At 38.6% G+C, this 25975-nt stretch overlaps 1 protein-coding gene across 6 annotated transcripts in view; it reads right to left on the minus strand.

Moving 5' to 3' along the window:
• ABLIM2 (actin binding LIM protein family member 2) overlaps nucleotides 1-25975 on the minus strand; it is a 130688-nt gene that overhangs the window by 36972 nt on the left and 67741 nt on the right. For all 6 annotated transcript variants that reach the window (XM_041402751.1, XM_041402747.1, XM_041402750.1 and 3 more), the window contains exons 7-10: nucleotides 13412-13499; nucleotides 10742-10800; nucleotides 7760-7837; nucleotides 3036-3182 (exon numbers count right to left, since the gene is read on the minus strand). In XM_041402751.1, coding sequence (XP_041258685.1) covers nucleotides 3036-3182; nucleotides 7760-7837; nucleotides 10742-10800; nucleotides 13412-13499 — 372 coding nt within the window. The remainder of the gene's footprint in view (nucleotides 1-3035; nucleotides 3183-7759; nucleotides 7838-10741; nucleotides 10801-13411; nucleotides 13500-25975) is intronic.

Genomic DNA, 25975 nt, shown 5'->3' on the forward strand with positions numbered 1-25975 from the left:
ACAAAGTCTTTAAATATCATATGAGTGTCAGCTAATGGTCTGTGATGTGTCCAATTGTACGACACAGAGGAACTCTCCTCTAACAAAAAAATCCCTGCAACAAAACTGGTGACAAGTTTGCAGATGATGATGCCCAAGCACCTGATCACAGATTCCTCAAAAAGAGACAGCAAGCACAGAGAAGCGGGATAACATGGGAGTATACACAAATCATGGCAGTCCCAACCTCCACACCAGTATCTCTTCTGGAACTTAATATTGGCAGTTTGGTAACTGAATTTAAAGGATATTGTTATAATCTTACAAAACATCAAGTTTTCATATTGTTTCAGACCTTACCTTTGTGTACCTTGTGTCTCTGCAAGGAACAGTCAACCTAGTCCATGTCACCAAATAGTACATGAAGCATGCTTTTATTTAAATTATCAAATAAATTACATCTCTACTGGTTAACTTCTCTGTTAACCAGTTCTTAAAGTCCTTAATTCTCCATGATTACCAAAATTTTGCCGTACATAAAATTGGGATAATGGAGAAATTAGCCAGAGCCCTGATATATAATTCAGTTACTATCTGGGAAAACACATTCAATGCTTTCACTGCTTCCAAAGTGATGTTTCTTGAAACAATGACTAACTTAATTAATGCAGATCAAAATACACAGACCTAGAAGTTCAGGTATGTGCAAATGGTTTAAAAGTAGGTGCTCACAAATAGTATAAATAATTTAACTATTTGTGGAATAAAAAAATGAGAAGAATAAAAGAAGAGAAATCTATGCTGAGCACTAATTTGAATCAGCTCACATGGCAGCTTTAAATGTGAACATAAATCATATTTCCCAGTATAATTTATTCAGTAGAGCTTGAAGAAGTGACCACCATACAACCTTTATTTTGGAAAGCAGAAACATGGATGACAGTGGAGACAGATGCATACAGATGACAATCCAGAAGCAGAGCATGTATTGAACACAAGTAACACTCTGAAAATCATAAATTATAAACCCCATGCACTGTAGAGCCAAGGGGTGAACCCCACACTTCAGACACTGCTGGTTATTAATATGATCAGGTTTATGCATCACAAAATGGGTCAGAATAGGAGAACAAAGGCACTGGGGATTACCTCAGTAGGTGTTGGAGAGAGCAACTGAGGTGACTGCAAACAGCAACACACAACAAATTAGTGATACAAATTCATGCATGATGTTACTAATGAGAAGAATTACTCTTAAAATATCACTATCCATGTATAACACATGATACAGTTAGGAAAAACACCTGTCAATTAAGTTAGGGCAATTTTTAAATTATCTGTCTTGAATTAAGTACATAAGGACTAATATATAAATAATTTCATATTTGTCTTTGAGTGATTTCTCTATACAAAATCCTGGGGTCTGGTGAGGCCAGTGCTGTGCCACAGAGAAGGGCAATAGTGAACTCCCAGTAACAGCAACTGCCTGAAACTACACACAAGCCCTAATTAAATCTGCATTGAAGGACCTCCAAAATCAGCACTAGAACTGACTATTTTAAGGGAAACAAAAACACCTGCACTATTTATTTTCAATTAAACATCATGTAATTTGACAATCTGCTGCTCATTTTCCTTTCCAAATCAAACACAATGTTTGGTTAGTTGAGCAAATAGACTGAAAGTATTGCAGCTGCAGGTAAGAAGCCAGGATGCTGAAATTTGGAAGACAGGATTTTTTTTTTTCCCCCTGGTAATATCAAGGATAATAAATACTTGGAGCACCAGGAAATATGCTGGATTGCAAACACAATCCATGTTTGGTCTGTGCACCTCTGCCAAGCCTGGATGTCACCATTCACTTGAGGAGGGCCACAACCATCATCAGCACCAACAAATTCTGACATAGAAAGGAAGTGATTATGCTCCACAGGTTCAGGGTGAGGCAGCAGCTTTCGATTTTGCGAAATCAGAAACCTGAATACCATCTAAGCCCTTCACCAAATACAATTTAATTATTTTTGAATACTTTACAATGGAGCTATCATGGTTCAGCACTGTGCAGAGAGGGCTTGGAAGAAAGCCTGCAAAACCTAACATACACACTGCGCTTCCCCTGACAGTGGTACTGAGACCTCAGTGGTGCTGATTAAGTGTAAAAGGTGCAAGTAATAGTCTGACTAGGAGTATCATAAATTTCATGGCCATTAAATGTAGCATTTATTTCCGCCCATTCACTGACAACTGGAGAGAACAAAGCAGACTTCCCTGCTAGACTGTATGTATGTTGCTCATATCTAGCATATTGTAAAGGTTTAATTTGTAAAAATTTAGCTAAAATTATACAAGCAGTCAGAAAGTCAAATGAAATGCAGGTATGTTCAGAGAAGAAAAGCTAACTTGCATGACAGGAGTTATATACAAGTATGTTTCACAAAGCCCAGAATTAGTTATTACTTATTAGTATGTTAGTATTGTGTTAAATTAGATTTCATTAGCACAAACTGTATCATATTAGCTCTGCATATGAAAAGGCTGAAGTGCATGCATGACATGAGGATGAAGTTAAGTAAGGGACACTTGAAAGAAATTAGTACACAGGAAAGTGATACCATTGTTTTGTTACCAAAATAACATGGTATACTTTGATTTAAAAAAAAAACAATGAAAGACATTTGGCTTTGCTTCTCATTTTTGCATTATAATTAGCAATGGCTCTTGTTTCCTACCACATGCAGAACTACTCCCATGAAAAAACATTTTAATTACATGTCATCTCTTTAAAAAATGATCACAGAAAGCAATGTTTTAATTTCTACAAACTAAAAATGAAATTAACAGAAATTAACATCTTGGGTTTGTTCCCTTTTTTTTTTTTTTTTTTGGAAGTCATTGGGAATGAATGGATGACATGACTCAATCAAAATTAACTAGAGCTACAGAAGTTACATTTTTTGAAAAAACATTATGCACATGTTAATAGTCTTTGGCAACATGTTCAATGATGCACATAAAACCTGAAACTCAGAGTAAAAAAAATACCCATATTTCAGTACCTCCCCGTAACTATGCCTGTCATCTGAAGAGTAACTGATATATGGAGAATAGGAGATCATATCTGGGCGGTCAATGTTATAGATGGCTTTATTTTTAGGAAGAGCAGCCAAGTCCCTGTAGTCAAGAATTTCATCTCCAAGCTTTGCCTAAGAAAAGGAGGAAAGAAAGCAGTGAGATAAAGAAAGAGTATGAGCAGGATGCAATCAGACAAGGAAAGATAAATGTAGGCAGAAAAGTTATAATCATAATAAACCACTTTTTGGGCTTGTGAACATTTAAATATCTTGTATTTGCAACACAATGCTAAATATTACTGCTATTTTCTCTTATATAGTGTTGCCTTCTACCTTGTCCCTGGCATTTGGCTAACAGGAGTAGCATGGCATCATTCCAATTCCCTTGTTATATACCCCACTTACTCCTGGATGCACAAACAGATATAGGGAACAGATATTGTAGTCTTTTTCAGGCAAAACACACTGAATTTTGAAGTGGTTTTGCTGTGCAGAATTCCCCTGCTGTAAGCAGTAGTGAATAATCAAATATGCATTTCCAGCATGTACTCTCCAGATGCTGAAAATCATTAATCAGCTCTTTGATCTTTCCCATCCAGTTGTGTCCCACAGCTTCACCTCACTGTGTCTAAACAGCCCTTAATTATGGGTCACAAACCAGCAGATGATGGATTTGCACCGTGGAGGAAGATCACAGATGTCACTACAGCAAAGTTCAAACCCTCTCATGAGACTCACACAACCAACAGAGAGAAAGGACCTTGTGCTGGTCCCTGTTCCCCTCCTACTACACATATTCCAAAAGAGTAACTCATTACTAAGCTGCAGCATTTGCACAGATTATCCTTAGGATAATTGCACCAAAACTGTATTCAGCACATACTATAGTGCAGATAGGATGACAAGCTGGCCACGTTGAGAGTGGAGAAATGGGCAGCATAATGGTCTCATTCCCACTTCAAGTTTTGCAGAAGGATAAGCTCTTTGTTGGCAACAAAACTATGAGTGAATCTTGCTGTGCTCTGAAAATCTCAGTGTGATCAGCTATAAAACTGTAATAATGTTTTCCACATGCAAAAATACAAAAGTATCCAGGATTTATGTGTGCAGTAATTCTGTTTTTTCTTAGTATGAGCTAAGAAAAGTTCAATAGATTTTCCAGGGGAGTTTTCTATCAGGTTAATAATCCAGGAAAAATTTAGTCCAACAACTTCCAGTTACCCCTTTTTCTAAAACAATGCATGAATTTCTGCAAAAATAAACTGCATGAAAAGAAGGAAGATTACTCTTAAATAAGAAAGTAGAATCAAGGTGCCATAACCATCACATATTCCCACTCTCAAAACTAATAAAAAAATGTGTTTTAACCAAGTATGTGATTCTTCAGCAATCTACAGATCTCACTTTGCATCTCCTGTAAGAAGCTAAAGAGCAATGAAATAGCCCCTTAATGAAAGGAAGTCCCTCCCTGCTGAGAAAGCAGCAGAGAGCTCTGATGCAGAGACAGGTAATGCAAAGGTAAAGAATCTGTCTGTCCAATCTGTCCCAGAAATACTTTGGGCAGCATTATACCTACAAGGAAGGCAAAAGAGGCTGAGATTTCAGTTAAGGTATCCAGGTTTTTGGCCATTACTCTAGTGAATCCAAAGTAGTTCAGAATTGGGGGTATTTAAATGTGAATTACAGTCATTTTGGCTCTCCATCTAGATGTGCAACTTCCCATTAGATTTCAGCTCTGTCAGAGGAGTAAAACTTGTTATGTAATTCCTTTCAGTTTAGGTATAACAATATGGGCAAATTTGGATGAAGAAACACCTTAGGGATACCACTGCTTTCTACTCAATTCTTCAAACATTGAGTCTACACTGTATTTTTATTTTATTTGTTTCACCTACATTCAATTATGTGAATGGAGTTCAAATCAGCTCAGGAAAGCTCAAATTACAGCTGAGAGGCTTCAAGCCATTTCTTCAGTAATTTGGTATTTAGGGTTCTGGTAAAACCATGCTCTAAGTACAGAGTATCTGTTTCAGTTGGAATATGCAATTTTACAAACGTATAATTGTGAATCTCATCTGTATAAAAATATAGTGTGCTTTCTATTCCTTGTATGAGAGCACATATAACACAGCTATGCAAACTAATGTAAGCCTTCCAGTTGGATATATTAGGTTGGAGCACCTAATTCTGCCTTAATAAAATTAAGTAAAGTATAAAGCAGGACTTTTATTTAAACCTTATTTAATGGCATAATTTAGAAATCAACAAATTTTTAATTAGGAACTCTGAGGGGCTGCCAGCACTAGGGTAAATTTCAGTCTGGATATAATGAAGTCATCCCTACAGGTCATTAAAAGATGCCCATTACCTTCAAAAGGCTCTGGCCTGTGCCCTCTCTCAGAGCAAGAAGACACCAAAGTCTGTTATCAGTAGAGGAAGAAGAAGTGGTATGGCTTTAGTGAACCATCTGTATGAGGCACGTTCACATTTCTGTCAAAAAACCCTTTTTTCACCTTTCCCTCTGTGACCAGGCCACCATGGCCCAGAAGCACAGCTGCCCTGTGATGGGCAGTGCCCACAACGATGTTCAGCACTGCTCTGACTCCATGGCTTTGGAAGTGCAGGCACCACAAACTCACAGTTCCTAAGACAGAATTGTTTTCTCTAAACTATTTTGTCCATGAAATACTCCACAGAGCTCACCAGCTGGTAAGGTATGATTTTACTACATGTTTAATGATTGGATCTATGCTACTGCTGAAAGCTGCTGCCCTGTGTGCAACATCCCACCCTGTTCTGCCTTCTACACTAGCATCAGATATCATGTGGACAGCTTTTTTTTTTTCTTTTTTTTCCCCCCTCTTTAGTTGTCTGGAGGTTTTTCCTGAGTTATTCTTTAGCTCAGTCTGGCCTCAAATTTGCCTGCATATCTCTGTGTACACACCAGTATTAGCAGCAAAGAGGGGATGGGAAGGCACAGCCAGAGAGGGACAGGGCCACGTGTGGGTGGGACCTTCCTTTCAGTGGCACCAAGAATTTAGGTTTGGCAAAAACAGCCACAAAAGCACACAGGACAGATCTTGAGCATGTCTGTATGTCATAACTCTCCTGTAACAGAAAACACATGTAAAAACAGAAAACAGATATCCAAGGGACCATTGTGATAATATAGAAGTCAGTAACGTGTTTTTAATTCTTTTTACTTTCCTGTTTGTGAAAGCCAAAATAGGATTTAATCAAGATCAAGTTTTGACAATTAAGCAGTGAGAGATGAGACAGATAGAACAAGAACTTGCATTCCTCTGGGAAATCTTTTTTTCTGACTGACTCATAGTGCTAGACAACTTTATTCTTTCCCAGTCCCAGCTGTATATTACAGTAAAAAACATGAGGATTGTGTGCTGATTTAATGATAGCCTTTAAAAACAAACAAACAAACAAAACCAGAAGAGAATGGAGGTTCATCCTTGACTTTTAACAGCCAGTGAAGCAAGTTTAAAGTTGTAACACAAACATCAATAAAAACAGCACCATCCTGCAGTTAGACAAATGTCTCTAAAAACATATAAATCTTAGGAGAATTCTCATGCTTAAAAACACAATGAGATGGTGCCTGCCTGAAAAAAAAGAGTTCATCTGGCCAAAGAAAGTGCTTACATGATAACAGGCTCCCAGCACAATGAACTGTCTTCACAATGCCATTTCTTGTCTGGTAATATACCACTGGTATTCAGCAGCACTCAGAATCACTGATAAGGGGCACTTGTTCCACTGCAAGTTCTATCTTACTCAAATAAAGTGCATATTGTATTCAAAATAACTTTTATTTGAGGAAAAAAGACAAGTATGGATCCAAAGCACTCTTTTGCTTTCTTGATGCAGGAGATAAAAGCCCTTAATATTTTTATAATAACCTCTCTGGAAGTCAACTGCATCTCCAGCAAGTTTCTCACTATATGGCTCTAACTGATGAGGATGACCTGCATATCTGAAGGATACTTGGCCAGGAGAAAGAAAAGCCCTGGAAATGCTGAAGCCCTGCAAGACATATCTGTATGGATCACACCACATTTGCATTTTTTATCTGTTGCTGGTAACTTTGAGAATTTGGTCATGAACACTATACTACAGAAATTTTGATCTTGTATTGAAAAAAAAATTATAAGATTTTATTATTTTTTTAAATTTTTTTTATTTTGTCATTTTAAATTCTCCCAATGAGCTTTCCAGAGTGCATCATAAACCATAAACACATCAAAGGTCCTCTGAGCGAGGGACTGGCATTTGGCAGGGGCAGAGTCCTGCAATCACACACATGAGTGTTTCCATAAGCAATTAGATGCAGGCTCAGGAGCTCAATTTAAACAATTGTGCTCAAATCTAAGCTTGTAATCTACCAGTGGGCTGTACTGTTTACTTAAACTTTTCAGAAAGAACTGTGGTATTCTGCATGCTTTGGTGTAAACCAGCTCTAGCTGTAGTGTAAGTGCTACAAATACACCACAAAATATAGGAGGAAAATACCAGAATTCTGTGACAGCAAATGCAGGAGTCAAATATTTTAAACTTGAGAAAATAATTCAATTTTAGAGGAATCACCAACTGCAGTGATTTAGAGACACTAAATTTGGATATAACATGCTAAACTGTAGGAGGAAGCATGAGGCTTTCCCCATCCCACAGAACAAATTTCACTGGGAAATACTCACATAGATCACACGGCTTGGGGAACCTGATGTACTTGAAGCAGGTACAGAAATAATACTCTCAGAGGAAGTCCTAGTTTCCTATGGCAGGAGAAGTGAAATAGATAGGAAATACAGGAGAGTCAATGATAATATAACAGTTATTTCAAAAAAAGCATACAAGACATTTAATTCAATCTCTACCATTCAAAAATGACATATTATAGAGAGCTCAAACATGGAGCTAAAAATAAAAGAGCACTTGCAGACAATCAATTAAACCTTTTAAAAATGCAGGAATTGTTTTACACATGGCTTTCTTATCCCTTCTTCAGAACAAAATGGCCCAGAGCATTTCTGGAGTGCCAGGACAGCCACTGGGCAGTATTAGAGACACTTACAAGACAATACAGTGGCAACACTTTTACTCCAAGGTTATGCCACCAAACCATTCTACATTGTGACTGAAACATGTCACACTGCCAAGCCATTCAGTCACAGTGAGCACAACATGGAAAAGGACCTGGGGAATGATCATTTAAGACAAACAGTCTAATTAAACACCCCTTATGCATGATTAAAGCACTTTTCAGTTTTCCAGAACTTGTGTAAATGACATAGAAGTGTCGCTGATACACTGATGTCATGTACAAACCATATTTCTCTTTCATGAGGTTCCTACAGGATACTCAATGGAGAAGAGAAAAATAACTTCAGAAAATTATGTTATTCCAATGTTTTGAACCCTGTTAAAGTCAAATAACAGTTTTGCATAAAGCTCAGGATTCCCAGATAAAGCTTCAGAGCTTTTTTCTGTGTCCTGAGCATGGTCATGGGCATCTGGCCCAAGGCAGCCACTCTTGAGCAGTGGGGTTGGACAAGATGAACTCCAGAGGCTCCCTTCAAGCTCTGGGTCTTTCCAAGGGCAGACAAGGGGTGAGTCCTTTTTTCCTTGGAAGAGCCCAATTATGGCATTCCCTTGGCACCAAGGTCACTGAAGCTCCCAGCATGAGCCTTGCACATTTCCAGGAACCTCTTAGAGCTGCCCAAGGAAACCAGTAACAGATGATGTTTTCCAAGGGTCTGTACAGCGAGCAGTAATGCTTAATATCTCCCTCCATGACCCAGGCAGTGGGACTGAGCACATCCTTGGCAAAGCTACAGATGATAGCCAGCCCTCTGGTGGGGACAACATGCTGGAGGGAAGGGATGCCAACCACAGGGATCCTGATATGCTTGGGGAGTGGGGCCATGCAAACCTCATGAAATTCAAGGCCAATGCAAGGTCCTGGGTCAGGGCAATCACCATAAACTGGGTGGTGAAGGGAGAAGAAGGACTTGGAGAATACTGGTGGCTAAAGAACTGGATATGAGACATCCCACATCTCACACATGTTCTTTATTCTCTTCATGATCCATTGCCCCTTTCAGCATCCCCATCCATGCCTGCTCCACAGAATCTCCCAGCTTTTTCAACAAAACCTCACACCTTTGCTGACTCTACTGCCTCTGTTAGTTCATTTTCTGTACTATACATTTTTCTTCTTCTTCCACCTACCTCTTTTCCCTATATGCCTTTTTAGAAACCTTACTTTCCCTTGCTGCTTTGATTTCTCCTGTCTTTTCCAGCGTCCTCCCTTCTGCTTAAAATCTCACTCTCCCATCATTTTTCTTTATGCTGTCACTCTCTTTCACAACTTCTTTTTCCCCTCCACTCCATCTCCAAAGTTTGGAGCATGCTGCCACTTTCTCCTTTTGCCTTTGTCACCTACTTTAATTACATGCTGTTCATATATCTATATATAGGAAGATAACTTAAAAACAACAATCTGCAAGGTCGAACAGTAAATTTCTCAAGCAGTAGATCTCATTCCAGACTTTACAAGTTGTGTTGAAAAGTTCATTTTTACTCTCTTAAAAATGGCATCCTTCCTTCTGGTTTCATTTTTTAAAAAATGAACATAAAGATCAGAAAATAGGAAAAACTCCAGGAAAAAGAAAAACTTCTAGGCTTGGGAAAATTATTTGATATTCAGAGCTTGTCATAAACAACACCAAGCAATCACTTCCCAAACACATGGGTACAAAAACTACAGCCAAAGTCCTTTAGGGTAAAGCCCAAACATTTTTTTTTTCAAGCTGTAATTTAGTTAAAGTTGGACTTTCTGACACACCAGATTCAACAATCTTTTTATGGATTCTGCCTGCTGTTCTGACTTGTCCCATGCGCCTTCCTCCAAGCCTTGAACCAAAGCAGAGCTTTTTTGAACAAGGATACCAAGGGTACCACTTGGAGCATCAGAGAGCATCAGAAGTGAAAAACCCACACTTGGGCCTCTACATTAAATGAGACAGTTGTAATTCATTCCCACCACTTCAGAAGGATCATTAATTCTTCATGTCCTAGGGACAGCTTATTTATCTGCTAATCTGCCAGAATTCCCCCCTTTTCCCCTTGCACACAGAGAGGTGCACAATCATCCATCTTAAGGAAGTACTTAAACCCAGAGATGAAATTAAATTGTGGATAGCTTGCCAACATTTTAGAAACAAATAATAAAACAGAAACTGCAAGGAAATTCTGTTTTTGGTATAAACAAATAAAGTGAAAGTCCTCTGCTCTTTTAAGTTCAGAGCCACATGAAAAGAGAAGAGGTCATGAACTGATAACATCATAACCAGACAGAAGATACAAATTAACTTTTTTTCTTCTTGTTCATATTTTCAAATTTTTACTTATCCAGCTTATATATATATATATATATATATAAAACTCTTAGGTCAACATTCTCTTTTATCTATAGCTTTAGTCACTGATTAAAAGCAGAGTATTTATATTACATGATTACATTTCATTAGCCAACTTGATTCCCATAATTTAAAATTTAAAATTACAGTAGTGAAAATTTTCCAAACACTTCCATCCATGTTTACTGCTGAAAAAAAGAGAATAACAAAGAACATGGCAATAAAACAACACTGGGTAAAAACAACAGGTTTTTTTACCTTGTTTTTTTCTTCAGCCTTTGCAGCCTGTCTACAAACTGGATGCCAAATGGATGTTCCTGCAAAGCAAATTTAAAGTTCTGCTTAATTCAGTTCCACAATAAGAACCTTCAAAAAGTTGCACATAAGAACCTTATTAAACTCTCTTATAAGGTTTTATAAGACATAGGTTACTGACTACTTCCCCTGCTAGTGCAGGATACTTTCAGAGGTCGAGATGACAGCCTCTCAATCCCAGTGAGCCACATCACAGACATTTGAAGGCTTCAGAAAGCTGCATGTACTCAACATGGCAGATCAACATCAAAATCTGAGTCCTAAGAAGCTTGATGTGGGATCTCTGGAGCTCCACCACTCCAACCTCTTGCTCAGGGAGGTCCCATTACAGCAGGCAGGGCTGTGTCCAGCTGGGCTTTGCCTCTGTTTCATGGTAACTTTTTTCTTTATATATAGTTAGAATTTCCTACACTTCTGTAATACATATTCTTGTAGTAGCCAGGCTTGGCTCATACACAGCAGCACGCCGTGGTGGGATGGATTTGTACATAGCATTGTGCCACCTAACCCTGGCTGAAAATCCAGTCTGTCTATCATTTATTCACTGCTTTCATCTTGCACTTCCCACATGTTTGTGTCTTGTAAATCAACTACTAAGGAACTGCATAAACTCAGGGGAATGTCCATTGTGGAGGAAGCAGGAGATACCAAATGAACCAATTCTCTATTGCATACAAGTATTGAAATGAGGATCTTGGCAAGATGTAACTAAACAATGAGTGTGAGACAGAAACTTGAATAGGTTTGCACTAGTCACAAAGGAAATAATTATTTCAAAAAGTTGAACATGATGTTTAAAATAGCATTCAGTAGAAGCGAAATGTGCAAAATGATATAAAATAAAATAGTTATTTGCAAGTCTTAACAGTAAGAAGAAACCTTTATGTTTATGCCAGCCTGAGCTCAGACACGCCACAGATTAAAGACAATGTGAGTGCACTACAACTTCTGCCTGACTAAACTGGAATCTGAGAACCTTTGCACAATAAATACTTCATGTTTATACTGGGTGGAGAGTATCAAGAAGAGTTATTGGAAATGCTTTGTTTTCACAGCAGTTTGATAGTTTTCTAACTAGTGGATTTTGGAAACAAGATAGAAACAGAGTCTATTTCCCAGAAGACAGATGGAGATCATTAGAATTTATTTCACAAAAACAACCCAGATGAACCCAGACTCTTGCAGTAAGAGTACCTATAAGAACAAACCAGATAAATTATGTTTACTAAGTTATTGGGTTTTTTTGCTGTTGAACTACTAACATTTTTATAGCACCTTTAAATTTAATGCTAAGTTATCTTCCACTTACAAGTGGATTTGAGCTTGTCTCATTTGTCCCATAAATTGCTTCAAAAAATCCCAATGGATTTAAAAAGTATTTAGATTACCTTTTTTTTTTTTTTTTTTAACTACTCCTGTCTATAGCCAAGCAAGACTGTCTGGGAAACATTTTCACACTGAAGAAAAGAAAGTCCCTTCACCCAAAATCTGCCTGTTGGATGACCACTGAAGATTTCTCCTAAGGAACATGCAACACCTACAGTAACTTTACTGTAGTTTATTAAGAGGATGAAGAACACATCATAAAACCCTGGGCTCCAACATTTTTTATTATTTAACAGGTTAGGCAGTCCAAAAAACTGATTATAGATCTTTCATGGCATTAACACCAGTTTCTAATGGAAACTGCTCTCCAGTGAAGACAAAGATGGTATGACAGTAAGCTGGGGTAAACATTCCATGCATAAGAAAATACAATAAGATGGATCCAACTTAAGAGAACCTGAGCACACCTTGCTATTATTTGAAAAAATAATCAGAACAAAAACCTAAAAAATATCTACCATTACAACAAATGGAACTTAAAAAGATGATTGACTTGCAAACAAGTTTCAGAAGGTTTGAAATCTAGAAACAAATTTGTACTTTGATGTACTTTTTTAAAGCACTGATCTCATATGGGCTTTTAGCACTGCTAAGATCCTTTTCAAATGGAAGAACTGCAGCATTTTCTGGCTCCTGAGGGAAAATTCATGAGCACAGACAAGTATCACTATGTCCTTTAATGAGCTAGTTCTTGTTGCAAACCAAAGTGACAATAAAATTGTCATTTAAAATAAAGTACTCAACCATAATTAGATCTTACCACTGCTGTGTTCTAAATAAAGTCTAACTTTTCCAGCTTAAGGAAAAATTTCAAAGTACACTTCTAGAAAACCATAGACAATTGAGAAGCTGTAAACACAGATCTGGGCAGGCATGTGATTTTAGGATAATACACCAGCATTGCAGCTCCCACATCCTACTGAGTTTTCTCTTTTCTGTTTTCCTTTGAAAAGATACTGCCAGTCAAAGACATACAAAAGCCTTTATTTTCTCTGGTGTTTTCCCCTGTATTTAACTGTGTAAGCAGTCTTCTTTGATCAGTTTAGTAGAGCTAGAAGTTGCTACACATGAAGGATTTCAGCTCATATTTATGTCAAATTACTTTTTTTCCCATTGCATACTTTATTGCAGAAGTCCTTCTGTAACACTGAATTTCTCCTGTGCAAGGCTATGGTGTGGGCATGAGAGCCAAGTGTGACTGTTTCATTTTTTGTTTGTTTGATTTACCTTGAAGATACATTTCTTCTCCTTCTGCAAACATCTGATTGCACCTGACACATCGTGCGCAGGTTGGGTGATAATGCTTTTCTCCTGCCTGTTCAGAAAGAAGGTACAGATGATTAATATTGATCAATTTTGCAGTTTTTCTCTCATTCTCTTGAATATGAGTAATTTAATTAGCTAATGACAATCAGTTCAACAGTCTCCTACAACCACAATGCTGATTTGTCATTCTAATGCTTTAAAACGTAATTATGGTCTTGCCTACACAAATAAAAAAAAAGTTTATGTGCAAAACTTAAGTCTCTGAATTCACAGGACAGAAACAAATTTATTCAATGAACACATTTTCCCTGTAAAGCAAGTGCAGGGTAGCTTAGGACTTACCTGCACGAGGAATTTAGGAGGTCATAAACTTGAGCACAGATTTGAAACTCATATGTTTACCATGCACCAACCGAATACATAATCTTTGCTCAGCAAAAACCATTATGTGCAGGGAATGTTTGTAGCTGCTTTGAAAGTGTCTTGCAGGTAACTTGTACTAAAGAGTTTCTTGAGGAATGAGTGTAGCCTGCCTATAGGACAGTAAGTCCAGAGCAGGCACTTTTGGGCACTGTGCACCCAGACCCTCACACGGACAGGCCAAGAGTTTTGCCATCTGTTCAGAGATTAACCCACATAATTTAATACCACTGTTTTCACTGACCAGAATGAGAACAGGACTGAGCCCTCAATTTGCTCAGTACTGCTCAGTAACTTAGCAATTTTCATATATTTAAATTCTCGATTACCTGCAACGTTGGCTTGAGCCAGTGACAACAAGAGCACTCATGGAGTTGTGCTCTGCTGAGTGAACAACATGGGCCAGTCCCTCAGACTGCACTCCCACCCCACCTTTCAGATGGCACTCACAAAACAGAGTTCAAAGCCCCAAAGACAGCTCTTGCACATGCTCCCACTCCTCACTCTTCAAAATCCCTACGGAACTGAAAGCCAGGTCTTGGCATCTCCTTTCTCCTCTTTGACCCCACACTCTTCCATGCTAGACAGAACTGCCCATGGTTTAAATGGCTTAAGGTCAATGGCATTTCCACTAGGAACAAAAGCCAGGAAACCAAGTAACTCTACAGCTTAGAGCTAAAATAAACCGGGTTTAATTTAAGATTAAGCTAAGCCTGACTTTAGAGGACATTCTCCAGAAGTTAAAAAATGCAAATTTTGGTCCATGTAGAATGTCTCATAACCTGCCCACCTGAAAAACATTGAAAGTGCTACTAGGATTGTGGATGCCTTTAAGAAACTACTGTCAACTGTTGTCCCACTGCCTTCAGCATGTAAATAGGCTCTCACAGCACTGCACATCCCATTCCATCAATCTAGAAATTTAGCCCTGTTACTATGAAGGTGACTTTTCTAACTCTTTCTTATTCACTGAATTTCAAAGCTTTCAGAGGCATTTACATTAAAGAATGTAATCTGTGTGTGGGGGCTATTTTGCCATTCACAGTACCAATAATAGGAATGCAGAAAATCTAGGTTAAAGAATCTCTGGTTTTACTGCATCAGTGTTAACTTGATTCACTCTTGAAAACCTGCTGCAGCATTTCAGATTGGCAATAAAGAGCAACACATCACATCAGAATTGCCATTTTGAAAACAGCTCTGCTCCAGCTCACTCTTTTTATGTTAACATTTGTGCAGATTTCAGAGTGATTTTTGCAATTTTAGACATGGAAGATGGTCACTACTATCTGTGATAACACCTTTAAAGTACCAGACCACAAAGTATCAGTATTGAGCTTAAACTTCTGGTTTAAAATTGCTTGGCCTAGGGCAGGTGTTTAAGCACAGGAGGGTGTTTAATTATCACCAGACAAACTTATGTTTGGCATATCAAATTGAAAAGAAACACAATTTCCCTTGGAAGTGCACAGGCATTGCTAATGGAATGCATAACCTCAATAGCTCAACTGATTTAGCACAGATGATAAATCCCAGGCTAACATTCTCTAAGGCAATTAAATTACTTCTTTGCTAAAATAAACTGCCAGGACAGATTCTTAGATAACCTGGGTGCATCACAGAACAGTCTATTTAACAGTACAATGAAATATATAATTTTAATTCACTTAGTGAATTCACCTGCATAGTCAGTAATATTAACTAGGTATAGAATGGCACAGAAAAACCTCTTTTATAACATAGACACAACTGTCACAGAATAATTAGGGGAGGAAATTATAGTGATCCTTTTGTTGATCACACCAGGAGAACTCCAATGGATTTTGCATAAGACTCTCTGAATTAAAATGGCACAAACTCAAAAATTTTCATGTAAGTCTAAGTGCTGACAGTGACTTTTGTCACCCCTTTAATTTTTTTTATTTTGACCTTCTTCTAATCAAAGCACAGAAGACAAGACATAGCAGACACTTCAACACTTGAAAGTATTTAAAAAAGACCACACCATATTTCTAAATAAGAGGCGCTAGCTGAACCTGAGGCTAGGCAGTTGATGCAGGAATTAATTAACAGTATTTATTGATATGTATATGCAGTTACCCTGATTAGATATCATAAATTACATTCAAACCTAGGGCCTGAGTTTGAATCATAGAGTCCCTGGGGTAAATGCCAAGGAGGCTTTCATCAGTTCCCCTTTCTCCCGTCCCTTAAATTTCAGGGGCTTGGTCTCATAGACAAACAACTGGTTCCAGCAGAACCCAGCTATTTTATAAGCTTAGGGCAGCAAATATTGTATGGTTTTGGTTTAGTTGTAATAAAGGCCTCATCATTTTTTCTCTTCGTGCTTATATTGATGTGAGGTAGTCCAATGCAGCAAACAAATTCCTAACCATATGGTTACTTCTTCTTTGCACAGTTTGAAAGCTTAGTTTGACAGATTGTTGTCTCAGTGTTTAATAAAACACCAACACACTCACAGCACAGAAGAAGCAACATATTCATCTCTGAGAGATCTCTTACGGTTCAAGTGATAGTTTCTAAAAAAACTCCTCAATATCGTACATTTGCTTCAAGACTGCACCAGGTCTTTGTGCTCAGGAATCCAGATGTGAAGATAGTATTATTGTGAAGATCAATTTCAAGACTAATTTTCAGCTGAGATTACCTCAAACCTGAATAGCAAAGTGTGTCCTTAATAATAACACAGTACATTACCAATAATTTAATTTTTCTTCAACTGACCATGAACCAGCTTCCCACAATCACCAAGTTGCACTCTTAGTGTGCAATTTAAATGGAGTCAAAACAGCCCTCAACACTGTGAGATAAATTATTATGAGTTACTTCTTTCCCTTTAGGTATAAGAGACCCCTTTGAATGTGAAGTCTCCTCTGCAGAGAAGGAGACTGAGCAACGTGAGGAATGATGTTGATCTGGACTGACCAACATGAGGAATGTTTTAACAGGGCAGCCACAGACCTCCTGCAGTCCTTGCCCTGAGCACAGGGAGCATCTCAGTGTTGAAACCTGTCCCACAGCACACTGTCAGACAAACTCATCTTCCCTTAAAGCAGGACCAGAGAGCTCTGCAATAAATTAGATACAGCCACCTTTTCTCATTTCTCATAACTTGAGGACTTGAACTAAGTAAAAAGGAGAATAAAGCTGATGTGACAAATGTGAATCACACGGTTCAAAGCACAGTTTGGAGACAGTAAGGGGTGTTACTTGAAAATCTTCAGAACAGTATGGTCACCAGGGCTGGAAAACATGCAGCACTAGCAAAACTAGGCTAGTTCATACCAAAAGAAATAACCTTAACTAGTTAAGTTTGAGTTTTAAATTAGCTGTCATCATCCAGGAAAAGTACATTACATTACTGCAGACAGCTCAGCAAAAAACTCTGCTCATTTTCTGGCTATGGCTGCCATAAGTGATGAAGTGGTAGAATATATAAAAGATGATATGCACAATAACTGTAACTCTACCACAATGACATTGCTTGTCTGGTTTCTCATGCTGTTTCTAGAAGTTTGATTGATGTAATTTTTTTACTGCAGTTGATGAGCGACAATTGCTTATGGATTGACACACAAGAAATTGAGCAGCCTAAAGCTCAGAGTGTGAGCTGAGTCTTGGAAGGAAGACTCAAGATTTCTGATGTCTGATTCATCACTGAAGACTAAGCACACCCTCATTGTATTACTCAATGAAGAAATTAGTAAAGAAAAAATAGAAAGTACAGAAAATAGTTTAATATACTAGATAAACTTACAAATATCTGATTATTTCCCTGAGAATTAAAAGCTATCAGTAAACTTTTTTCTGTGAAAATGAAAACTAGTAATAAAAAAAAAAAAATCTATCTTGTTATCAAAATGCGTACAGGTAATTGACATCTTTTATTGCAGAGAGTAAAGAGTTTGTGGAAGTCACAAAAGGTTAGCTAGCTGCAATGATTCAATCATATCAAAGCATATTTTCCATTTTGAGTGTATAATACAATATAGTTGCTATAAGTTTCTCATTACCACTAAGTGTTGTCTATTGAAGTAGATCCAAATCCTGCCAACCTCATACTCTAAAATCCCCACATCAAGTCCTAACTGCACCCTGCTCTGAACAGAAATAATGAAAAACAGCCTACAAAACACTGAGCTGGTGGGTATGCCAAGGCATGATGCAGCTGCCTGACCCACAAACAAAGCCCACAGAAGACTGGCATAAAGCATTCTTAGTTAAAAGCTTTTCGCACGGAACAAATTTGTTGGAGAGTTGTGTCATCACCAGACAACCACCTGTCCAAGCAAAGGGAAAGAGAATAAAGCACAAAACCACTGACAGTCAATAAGCCTGGCCATCAGGCAACTTCTCAATCTGAAATGAAGTATTAAAGATCTTACAGAAGACGTATGACTTGATTTCTGTTGCTTTTTAAGTGGAGAGAAGTTACTGTTTTTGTGGGATGGGAAGGGGAAAAATACTTAGGCAATGTAGGGATGGGTGAAAGTGTAAAACTTAGATTAGACAATAAATCATTCTCTTTTGTATATTTTGTCTCCATTTCCTGAGTAATGTCCATTCACATGGACATTCCCATTTGTTCATTAAAGAACACTGATATTCCTTCAGGTAAACTTCATAGTACAGGCAACAGAAGTAGAATTCAGTTATTCAGTTTAAATCCAGGAAGTGTGCAAGTGATCACAGAATTACAGAATAATTCATCTAATCCAACCTCCTGCTCAAAGCAAGGTTGATACTCAATTCAGATCAGTCTGCCCGGGAATTTTTTCAGTTGAATATTGAAAACCTTCATGGATGGACACTGCACAACCTCTGAGAATATTGCTCTAATGGACAGTAGTTATTCTTAGTTATTCATAGTGATTTTTTTTTTCCTTTTTATCCAGTCAGAACCTCCCTGCTTTAAGTGTATGACAGTTGTCTCCTGCCCTCCCACCATGTGCCTCAGTAAGGTGCTTGTCCCCACATATTCCAGGGCCTCCTCATAGGTATGGGAACACTACAGTTAGGTCCCATGAAAGCCATCACTTTCCTAGGCTGCACAAGTTCAGCTCCCTGAGCATCTCCTCAGGAAACATGCTCCAACCTCTCAACTATCATTGTTGTCCTCCACCAAAATCACATTGCTAGCTCTTGCACTCTGTGGAAGACTTCCTTAAAATCTGCTGGCTCTGTTCTGCTCCCATTATCTATCACTTCAAACTTGCTTAATTATTATCATTTTAAACTCAACATTGAGGAGCATGTACTTTCACTGGGAATATTTTTTTTCAGAGTATATAAATAAAAAAGGTGGAAAATCACTGAACACATTTATTTAATTCATCCTGTTTATACTTCTTCATTCATTCCACAAATGATTGTTTTTATTAAGATATTAGGCCATTATGTAAATGAATTGTGCTTTTTCTTAGGTGCCAGGAATGTACAGGAAACTGATAATGAACCACAGGTATAAAAAGGAACTCCACATATTTATCTTCATGAAATTTAATAACGTTTTTGAATGAGATACAGCATTTTGTCATTAAATCAGTCACTGCATTGATTTACAAAGGCAAATTCCCAGTTTCTCTAAGTAAATGCAGTTCCCTAACTTTGGCTGAGATAAGGTTTTAATGCCTGCTCCCAGAACTACATTAGATATCTAATAACTCTCTGACCTAACAGTAGAGAGAACTGGCTTAGAAAACAGAGCAAACAGAACTGGCTTAGAAAATGTTCCTATCAAGTTATTCCACCAATTAGGCAAACCCAATCAGGAGTTGTTCTTGCTTATTCCCGCATTTTAATACAACCCTCCTGCTTCTGGCTAGCGCGTCAACCCACATTGCACAGGGTGCATTTAATCCAAAAGGCTGTGTAAAATCTAGGGCTCAGATGGTTGTCCTTTCTCTCAGGAGTGCCATGAAGAAGGTGCACAGCACTGCACTAGCAAGTGTTATCAATGGATGCACACACTGATAACTCTGCCACTGCATCCACGTGGCGGCATATTACAAGGACTATACTGGCTTCCATAAACTGAGTTCTAAGGGGTATATTCAAATTAGAGTGATGCTATTCAGAGGAGACCCGTTGTGCTTGGAATATAACACCCTGCTCAGTTAACAGTTTTAAGCGGAATCACATAAAATCTCCACTCACATTTCCAGCTGAGCCAGAGTTTTGCATATGCAACAGAAGGACTCGAAGAATTACTCAGTAATAGTTGTACACAGTAATGGTGAAGTTAGTAAACAGCTGTCATATCATCTACTGAAGGGTTTGAAGGGACAGGCAACATTGTCAAGGCAGAGGTATTTGGCAAAATATCTATTGTTTATGTCCTACAACAGTGTTGAGGAGAAAAAAAGTGTGAGAGCCAGAAGTTAAAGACAGAATTCTGTGGAGAAAAACTCTCACTAATTCTCTTAGTCACAGTGGACCTGACTCACCACTGACTCACTTCAACAGCATGCCAGGACAAATGAACCATTTTCATCAGGATTTACACCACTGTAAATGCAGTGAAATGTTTTGTATCAATCATTCCCCTCATCTTCTCCATACTGGATTCATTTGTTATCCTACTGGATGCCAAGAAACAGTCACATGAAATGTTCACTACACACACCTGCAGCATTACCTACAACTTTAGCAATCTCACATGTACAGTTATTTCATGTTGTCTTGGTTCTGGCTCATCCTGCTGTGCTTTGCAGAGCCTTGAGAATTCCCACCCACATTTGAATCATTTTAATTGCTTCCCACACACTTTTTATTCTTCCAGGTATAAGGTGCAAATCAAATGTACCAACAGGAACATCTATCTCAGAATGGTAACAACTTACTATAAAACTGGACTAGCAGAAGAAGTTTCTAATGGTTGTGGGAGAAAATAAAATAAAAGTAATTAAAAAACCATAAAGGGGATAATTGAGAAAAAATAATTAATAGAAGAAAAACTAGCACTATTACAACTGCAATATCATTCTGTGACATCTCCAAACAAGTTCTGGCACAGGAGCAAATTCAGCCCTGCCAAAATCAGATAAAATCTGGAAAAGGACAACAGTGCATTTTTTTTCTAGAGAATTTGGTAAATGTTCTTGTAAATCAAAGCGGTCTGTCATACCTAAAACCACTGATTTTGCACTCAGTTGTTTCTTCTATGGAGTGAGTGATCTGCCTCTTTTGTCTTTTTCTTCTCAGCTTTGCAATTTTTATTGCCACCCACTGAGACTGGAAGAGGCTTCTGTTTTCCATCTGCTCAACAAATCTCCTTTATTTCTTTTCCTTTCCCACTCCTTAAAACCCACCTAGGGGCCAAGACAAGCTGCAGCTGGCTCTCACTTATGCCAGCTCTTGATAGGAGAGAGGGAGTGAAGAAGGAGAAAGATGACTTGCAGACATATTCCCCTTAATTTTCAACTTTGCAGCTGTGTATTCAGCACACCCATTTCAGATGGGAAGAATGAAGCTCAACCAACACTGAACAGCCCTGGAGAAACAACCCAAGTTATCAGAGGAAGCCAGCACAACTCTTTTCCAGCTGAATGTGATGATCTGGGCTGTATATATGTAAGAACAGAAGCTGTGTCTTAATCTGTGCCTGAGTAAGACTGCTATTCTGGATCACTAGATTTACCTGGGAGTAGAAATGCTGCTGTCACATGCAGAACTGACATTAATAATCCTTCCTGAAAGTAGGTAGTTTCTACTTTCAGACCTAATCGACATATTTCCAGTTCAATGTACCATTCAGAAGTTTTTACTTTGGGTAGGGGAAAAAGAAATTTGAAAAAGCACAAAAAATGGTGAAGTTTAATAGGATGAAAATATCTTAAAGCTACAAGAAATGAGTCACAGGCTGCTCTCCTGCTATTAGCTGACACTGAACTGTTTTCACACGGGCCAGAGCATCCTGGAGATACTTTATCAACAAAGGCAGCTGTCACTGAGTGCCCTCACTGCTGCACCACTGCCATGGCTACAGGACAGAGCTGCAGGCAGGGTTTGTGCTGCTGACTGGGGCAAGGGAGCTCCAGGGCTCTGCAGAGCTGTGCAACAGCAGCATTCCCCTGATGTGGGTCTGAGGACCACAGGAATGAAAAAATACACAAAATAATTGGATGAGGGACTGAAGACTCCTGTGAGGTGCAAGGTTTCACAGTGTTAGAACACCCAAATGGCAAAGTGAGATGTTAATGCATCACCACAGCAACACATGGCTCAGGGAGGCAGTGGGGCTGCAGACTGTGCTGCTGGGGTCTGAGGCTCAGCAGGTATCAGGGTGACTGCTGGAATCTCTCCTTTGATCCTTTCAGTCAATTCAGATAATTATGATAGTTAACTGGTACTACATTTTTGTGAGGAAAGGCAATGGGCACCACAAGTCTGCCAGGCTCAAAAATCAAACTGTGCACTGAAACCAACACGTACAAACCCACACAAGCACAAAGGCACTACTGAGGACTTTCCCCACACATGTGGGAGGAATTCTCAAGAGAAAAGCAAATAAGCAGCTGAGAAAAGAATTAAAAACCCTCACAAAACCAGGAACAGTCATTCTTTCTTCTGTATCAATCAGCTTCCCTCAAATCCTAAACTTTTTTATGTTTTTCAGAAATAGTTTGCAGAACCACTTCCTTTGGTAAAAATATGAGTCTTAAGCTATCATCAAATGGCACTCAGTGATCTTCAATAAACCTAACAAATTATGTACAGGGTAAAAGTTATGCAAGAGTTTGGTTTAATGTATAGTTTTCTCCTGACACATTAACAATTTGTGAGTTTTCAGCAGTTCAGACAGTAAAGACAGATAGGCGTAGCTGTGTATTTCTGGAGAGAAGAGGTGGCTAAAAAGGGAAAGGCTGAAAGTGGGAGAAAGATGAGGCAAATTCATCTAGACCAATATAACTGGGCTACAGAAAAAGCTAAAAGATAAGGGAAAAAAACATTTGCATTGCTATTTATCTGCTTGCTGATAGTATTTTTAACGATGCCTGTTTTAAAGCAGAAAGTCTAGATCAACAGTCAACGCTTACCCAGCCAAATTCAGATAAATGCACTGATGATTAACCTGCCTTTGCAAGCCAGCAGCCCCAGATAAATGCAAGTGGCATCAAACCAGAGACCATTCCCAAGCTGCAGAATGCCTTGCATCTCAGCAAACATTATGCACTGAAAGGGCTAGTTAACGTTTCCTACCTTAGATGGTCTCCTTTTGCAAAAGCTAATGCTGATTTATTTAGATTTGTCTTTCCAACAGTTTTTTCTTTCTTCTCTGTTGAAGGGAGAGAAGCGCAGAGAGCAGTTCCTAACGAAGGTAGCACTGACACTTGGATCCTTCTGCTGCTCTGACAGCCCTCCCGAGGCTGCCCATGCACAGGGAACCCTTCGCTCCTACGACAGAGCTGCCTTTATTGCATGTTTCGCTATAATGCCTATATAATAAGCTGCTCAAGCACCTTTCACACATCACTAGGTCCTGTTGTTAATGAAACAGCAGGGCAACAGACATTGCAGAATGAACCATTCTTGCACACTGCAGGCAGAAATTTGTATTCCCTGCTGTAGAGAATTAGTATCGTCTCTGCTATACTGAGACTCTTGCAAAGGGAAAGGCAATTGATTTACAAAGTAGGTATGGCTGCAAACAAAATCAGCTCAGCCCTAGGGCAAGGCAAAAAACTAACTATGAAAAATAAGATTCATGTTTTAATTACTAAGTCACTGTGACTTTGTCATAAGTGACATTTAATTGACATATAAATTATTGACATTTCTAGTCTCATTCCTGCCTAGTGCCCACTGCATTTGTTCCCTTATTTCAAAATAACATATGGTTATGATTAATAGATTTTAAGAACATATATTGATTATGTTTTTCTAGACATTTACACATACATGTAAACAAGTAAAGTGCTAACTCTTTCTTCCCCCACATAAACCGAGTGCCACGCTGCTGTGTTAGGATGTCAGATACTAAACATAAAGCTGGTTCCAACTGCTGTGATTTTCAACAGCACTTCTAAGCCACATTTACACCAGAGTCTTGTAGCTGTGAATCATGGCACAGTTGTAGATAAAACTGAGTGCTGAAAATACCCCTGAGGGGTTTTTGGGCACTGATGGGATGCAGTTGCCTATCCATGCAAATGTGAGCCCCTCACAGCCTTTATTGTCTTTGCCATTAAAATGTCCCCAGAAGGTTATCTCTGGATATGGAGGCTTCCTCTAACAATGGAGGAAACCACCAGCTGAAAAAGCAGATGAAGAGAACCCCTCCCCTCAAAGTAATGTCTCGCTATGGGCTGTCAGTGTTAGAGAACTCACAGAAGAAACTGGCACCAGTGTGGGATATCAGGAAAGCACTTTCTTTAGAAATGGTAGAAGGGTTACTGTCACTGCACAAGACAGTGCTGAGGCATTGTGTGGAGTACAGTGCTCATCCATGCTGAGAGAAGGTGGCTCCAGTCAGGAACCCACAGTGAGAAGGTCCAGCACCACCAGAAAAGCCTGGAGCTGTCTTTACCAGCAGAGCAGAATTGCGTTCACTCGGTTTTGTAAAATAAAAGTTGAGAGGAACTAAGACTACTCTCTATAAATTCTCCTTATAGTTCATCAGTTGGAGGGGAAAACAAAAAAAAGCTAAAAATCAATTTTATCCAAAGCATTTTTAACTCTTTCAATGTGGACTACTTTAAAATAGGGAGATGCTGGAATTGAGATGATGTTTCTAAGTATCAGATGTTAAGGAAACCCAGACATGCCTGCCAGGAGAGGACAAGGAGGAGTCACTGGCTGTCACACAGCTCTGTCATGAACCTCAACAGCTTTCCAAACCTTTTACACAACCTGTTATGTGGGAAGGACCGAGAGACAGGCTACACATCTCTGCCTCCCCCAGCAAAATGCAGTTAAAAGACTGATTAAAAATGACGAAACAAATAGAAAGCATTTTCTTGAATGAAAGGGTTTTAAAGCAGGCTCTGTATTATCATAAGATATACAGTAATATTTTTTTAAAAAGACAATCACATTTTTTAAGGATATGCTCATTAGCACAAGTTAAAATTTCAACTAATAAATTACTGCTTGTAACAGAAAAAAGAGAAAAATATTTTTAGTGCTAAGTGCAGAGGAATAGATTGCAACATGACAGAAGGGAAATGGCTGGTCATAAAAATCCATGGCTTGTTATTTTAAAATGTGTGTTACTGCATGATGCTAACTATTGCAGGATTGGCAGCAGAGATACAGCATAAGCACTGAAGTCAGCCCTTTCTCTCCCTAGAGGTTTTCAGTCACAGTGCATTTTAAGTCAAACTACAAAGGTAAATTCCAGCAACTTCCTGCTCCTCACTAAAGTTGGCATGTTTATCAATATATATGGTCGGGGATAAAAGAACACAGTTTCTAGGAGAGGATTGATTTGCATTTAAGTGTTCCACATGCATCACAAACAAAGCAAATCTTGCCCATAAATGCACTGGTGGGTGGGGTTAAAAAAAAAAAAATAGCAAAATAATTGCTTTTAAAAGTAATAAAATTTATCATCTCCATAAATGAACTTTTCAATCCCTTTTATAGCTTTTCCAGTACAAGTTCCCTGGGAGAGTGGGTGCAAGCCAAGGTGGACTGGAGGGGAAGAAAGAAACTAGAAAGGAATTATAAACAAAGCTATCCTGTGTCTAAGCCCATTTACTACATCGAATGAATCTGGCCCTCAGAAAATGGGCTGAGAGAAGAATTTAGGTAACTAAATCATCTTTGTATTTGGCTGACAACCTACAAAAACAGCCATATTTTATAACTTATCAGTAACTCACTTGCTGACACTCCCTTCCTTTCTGCTGAATAAACACTTAAAATGAACAAGTGTTGGAAAGGGAGACAATATTATAAAATCTGGTCACAGAATAGCGTTGGAAGCAGCTGTCCTCCTGACATTATCACAGAAATCAGAGATGGAAAAAATCCTATTAGGTCATATAGTCCCTCCCTTTGTCATTGCAGGACTGTTCCCTAACATAGATTTTCCAGTGCCTTGTCCAATCTTGTTACAAGACTTTCAAAGTGATCGTTTCC

Source organism: Onychostruthus taczanowskii, unplaced genomic scaffold (assembly GCF_017590055.1).
Source record: "Onychostruthus taczanowskii isolate IOZ18803 unplaced genomic scaffold, ASM1759005v1 scaffold2, whole genome shotgun sequence".
Classification (NCBI taxonomy): Eukaryota; Metazoa; Chordata; class Aves; order Passeriformes; family Passeridae; genus Onychostruthus; species Onychostruthus taczanowskii.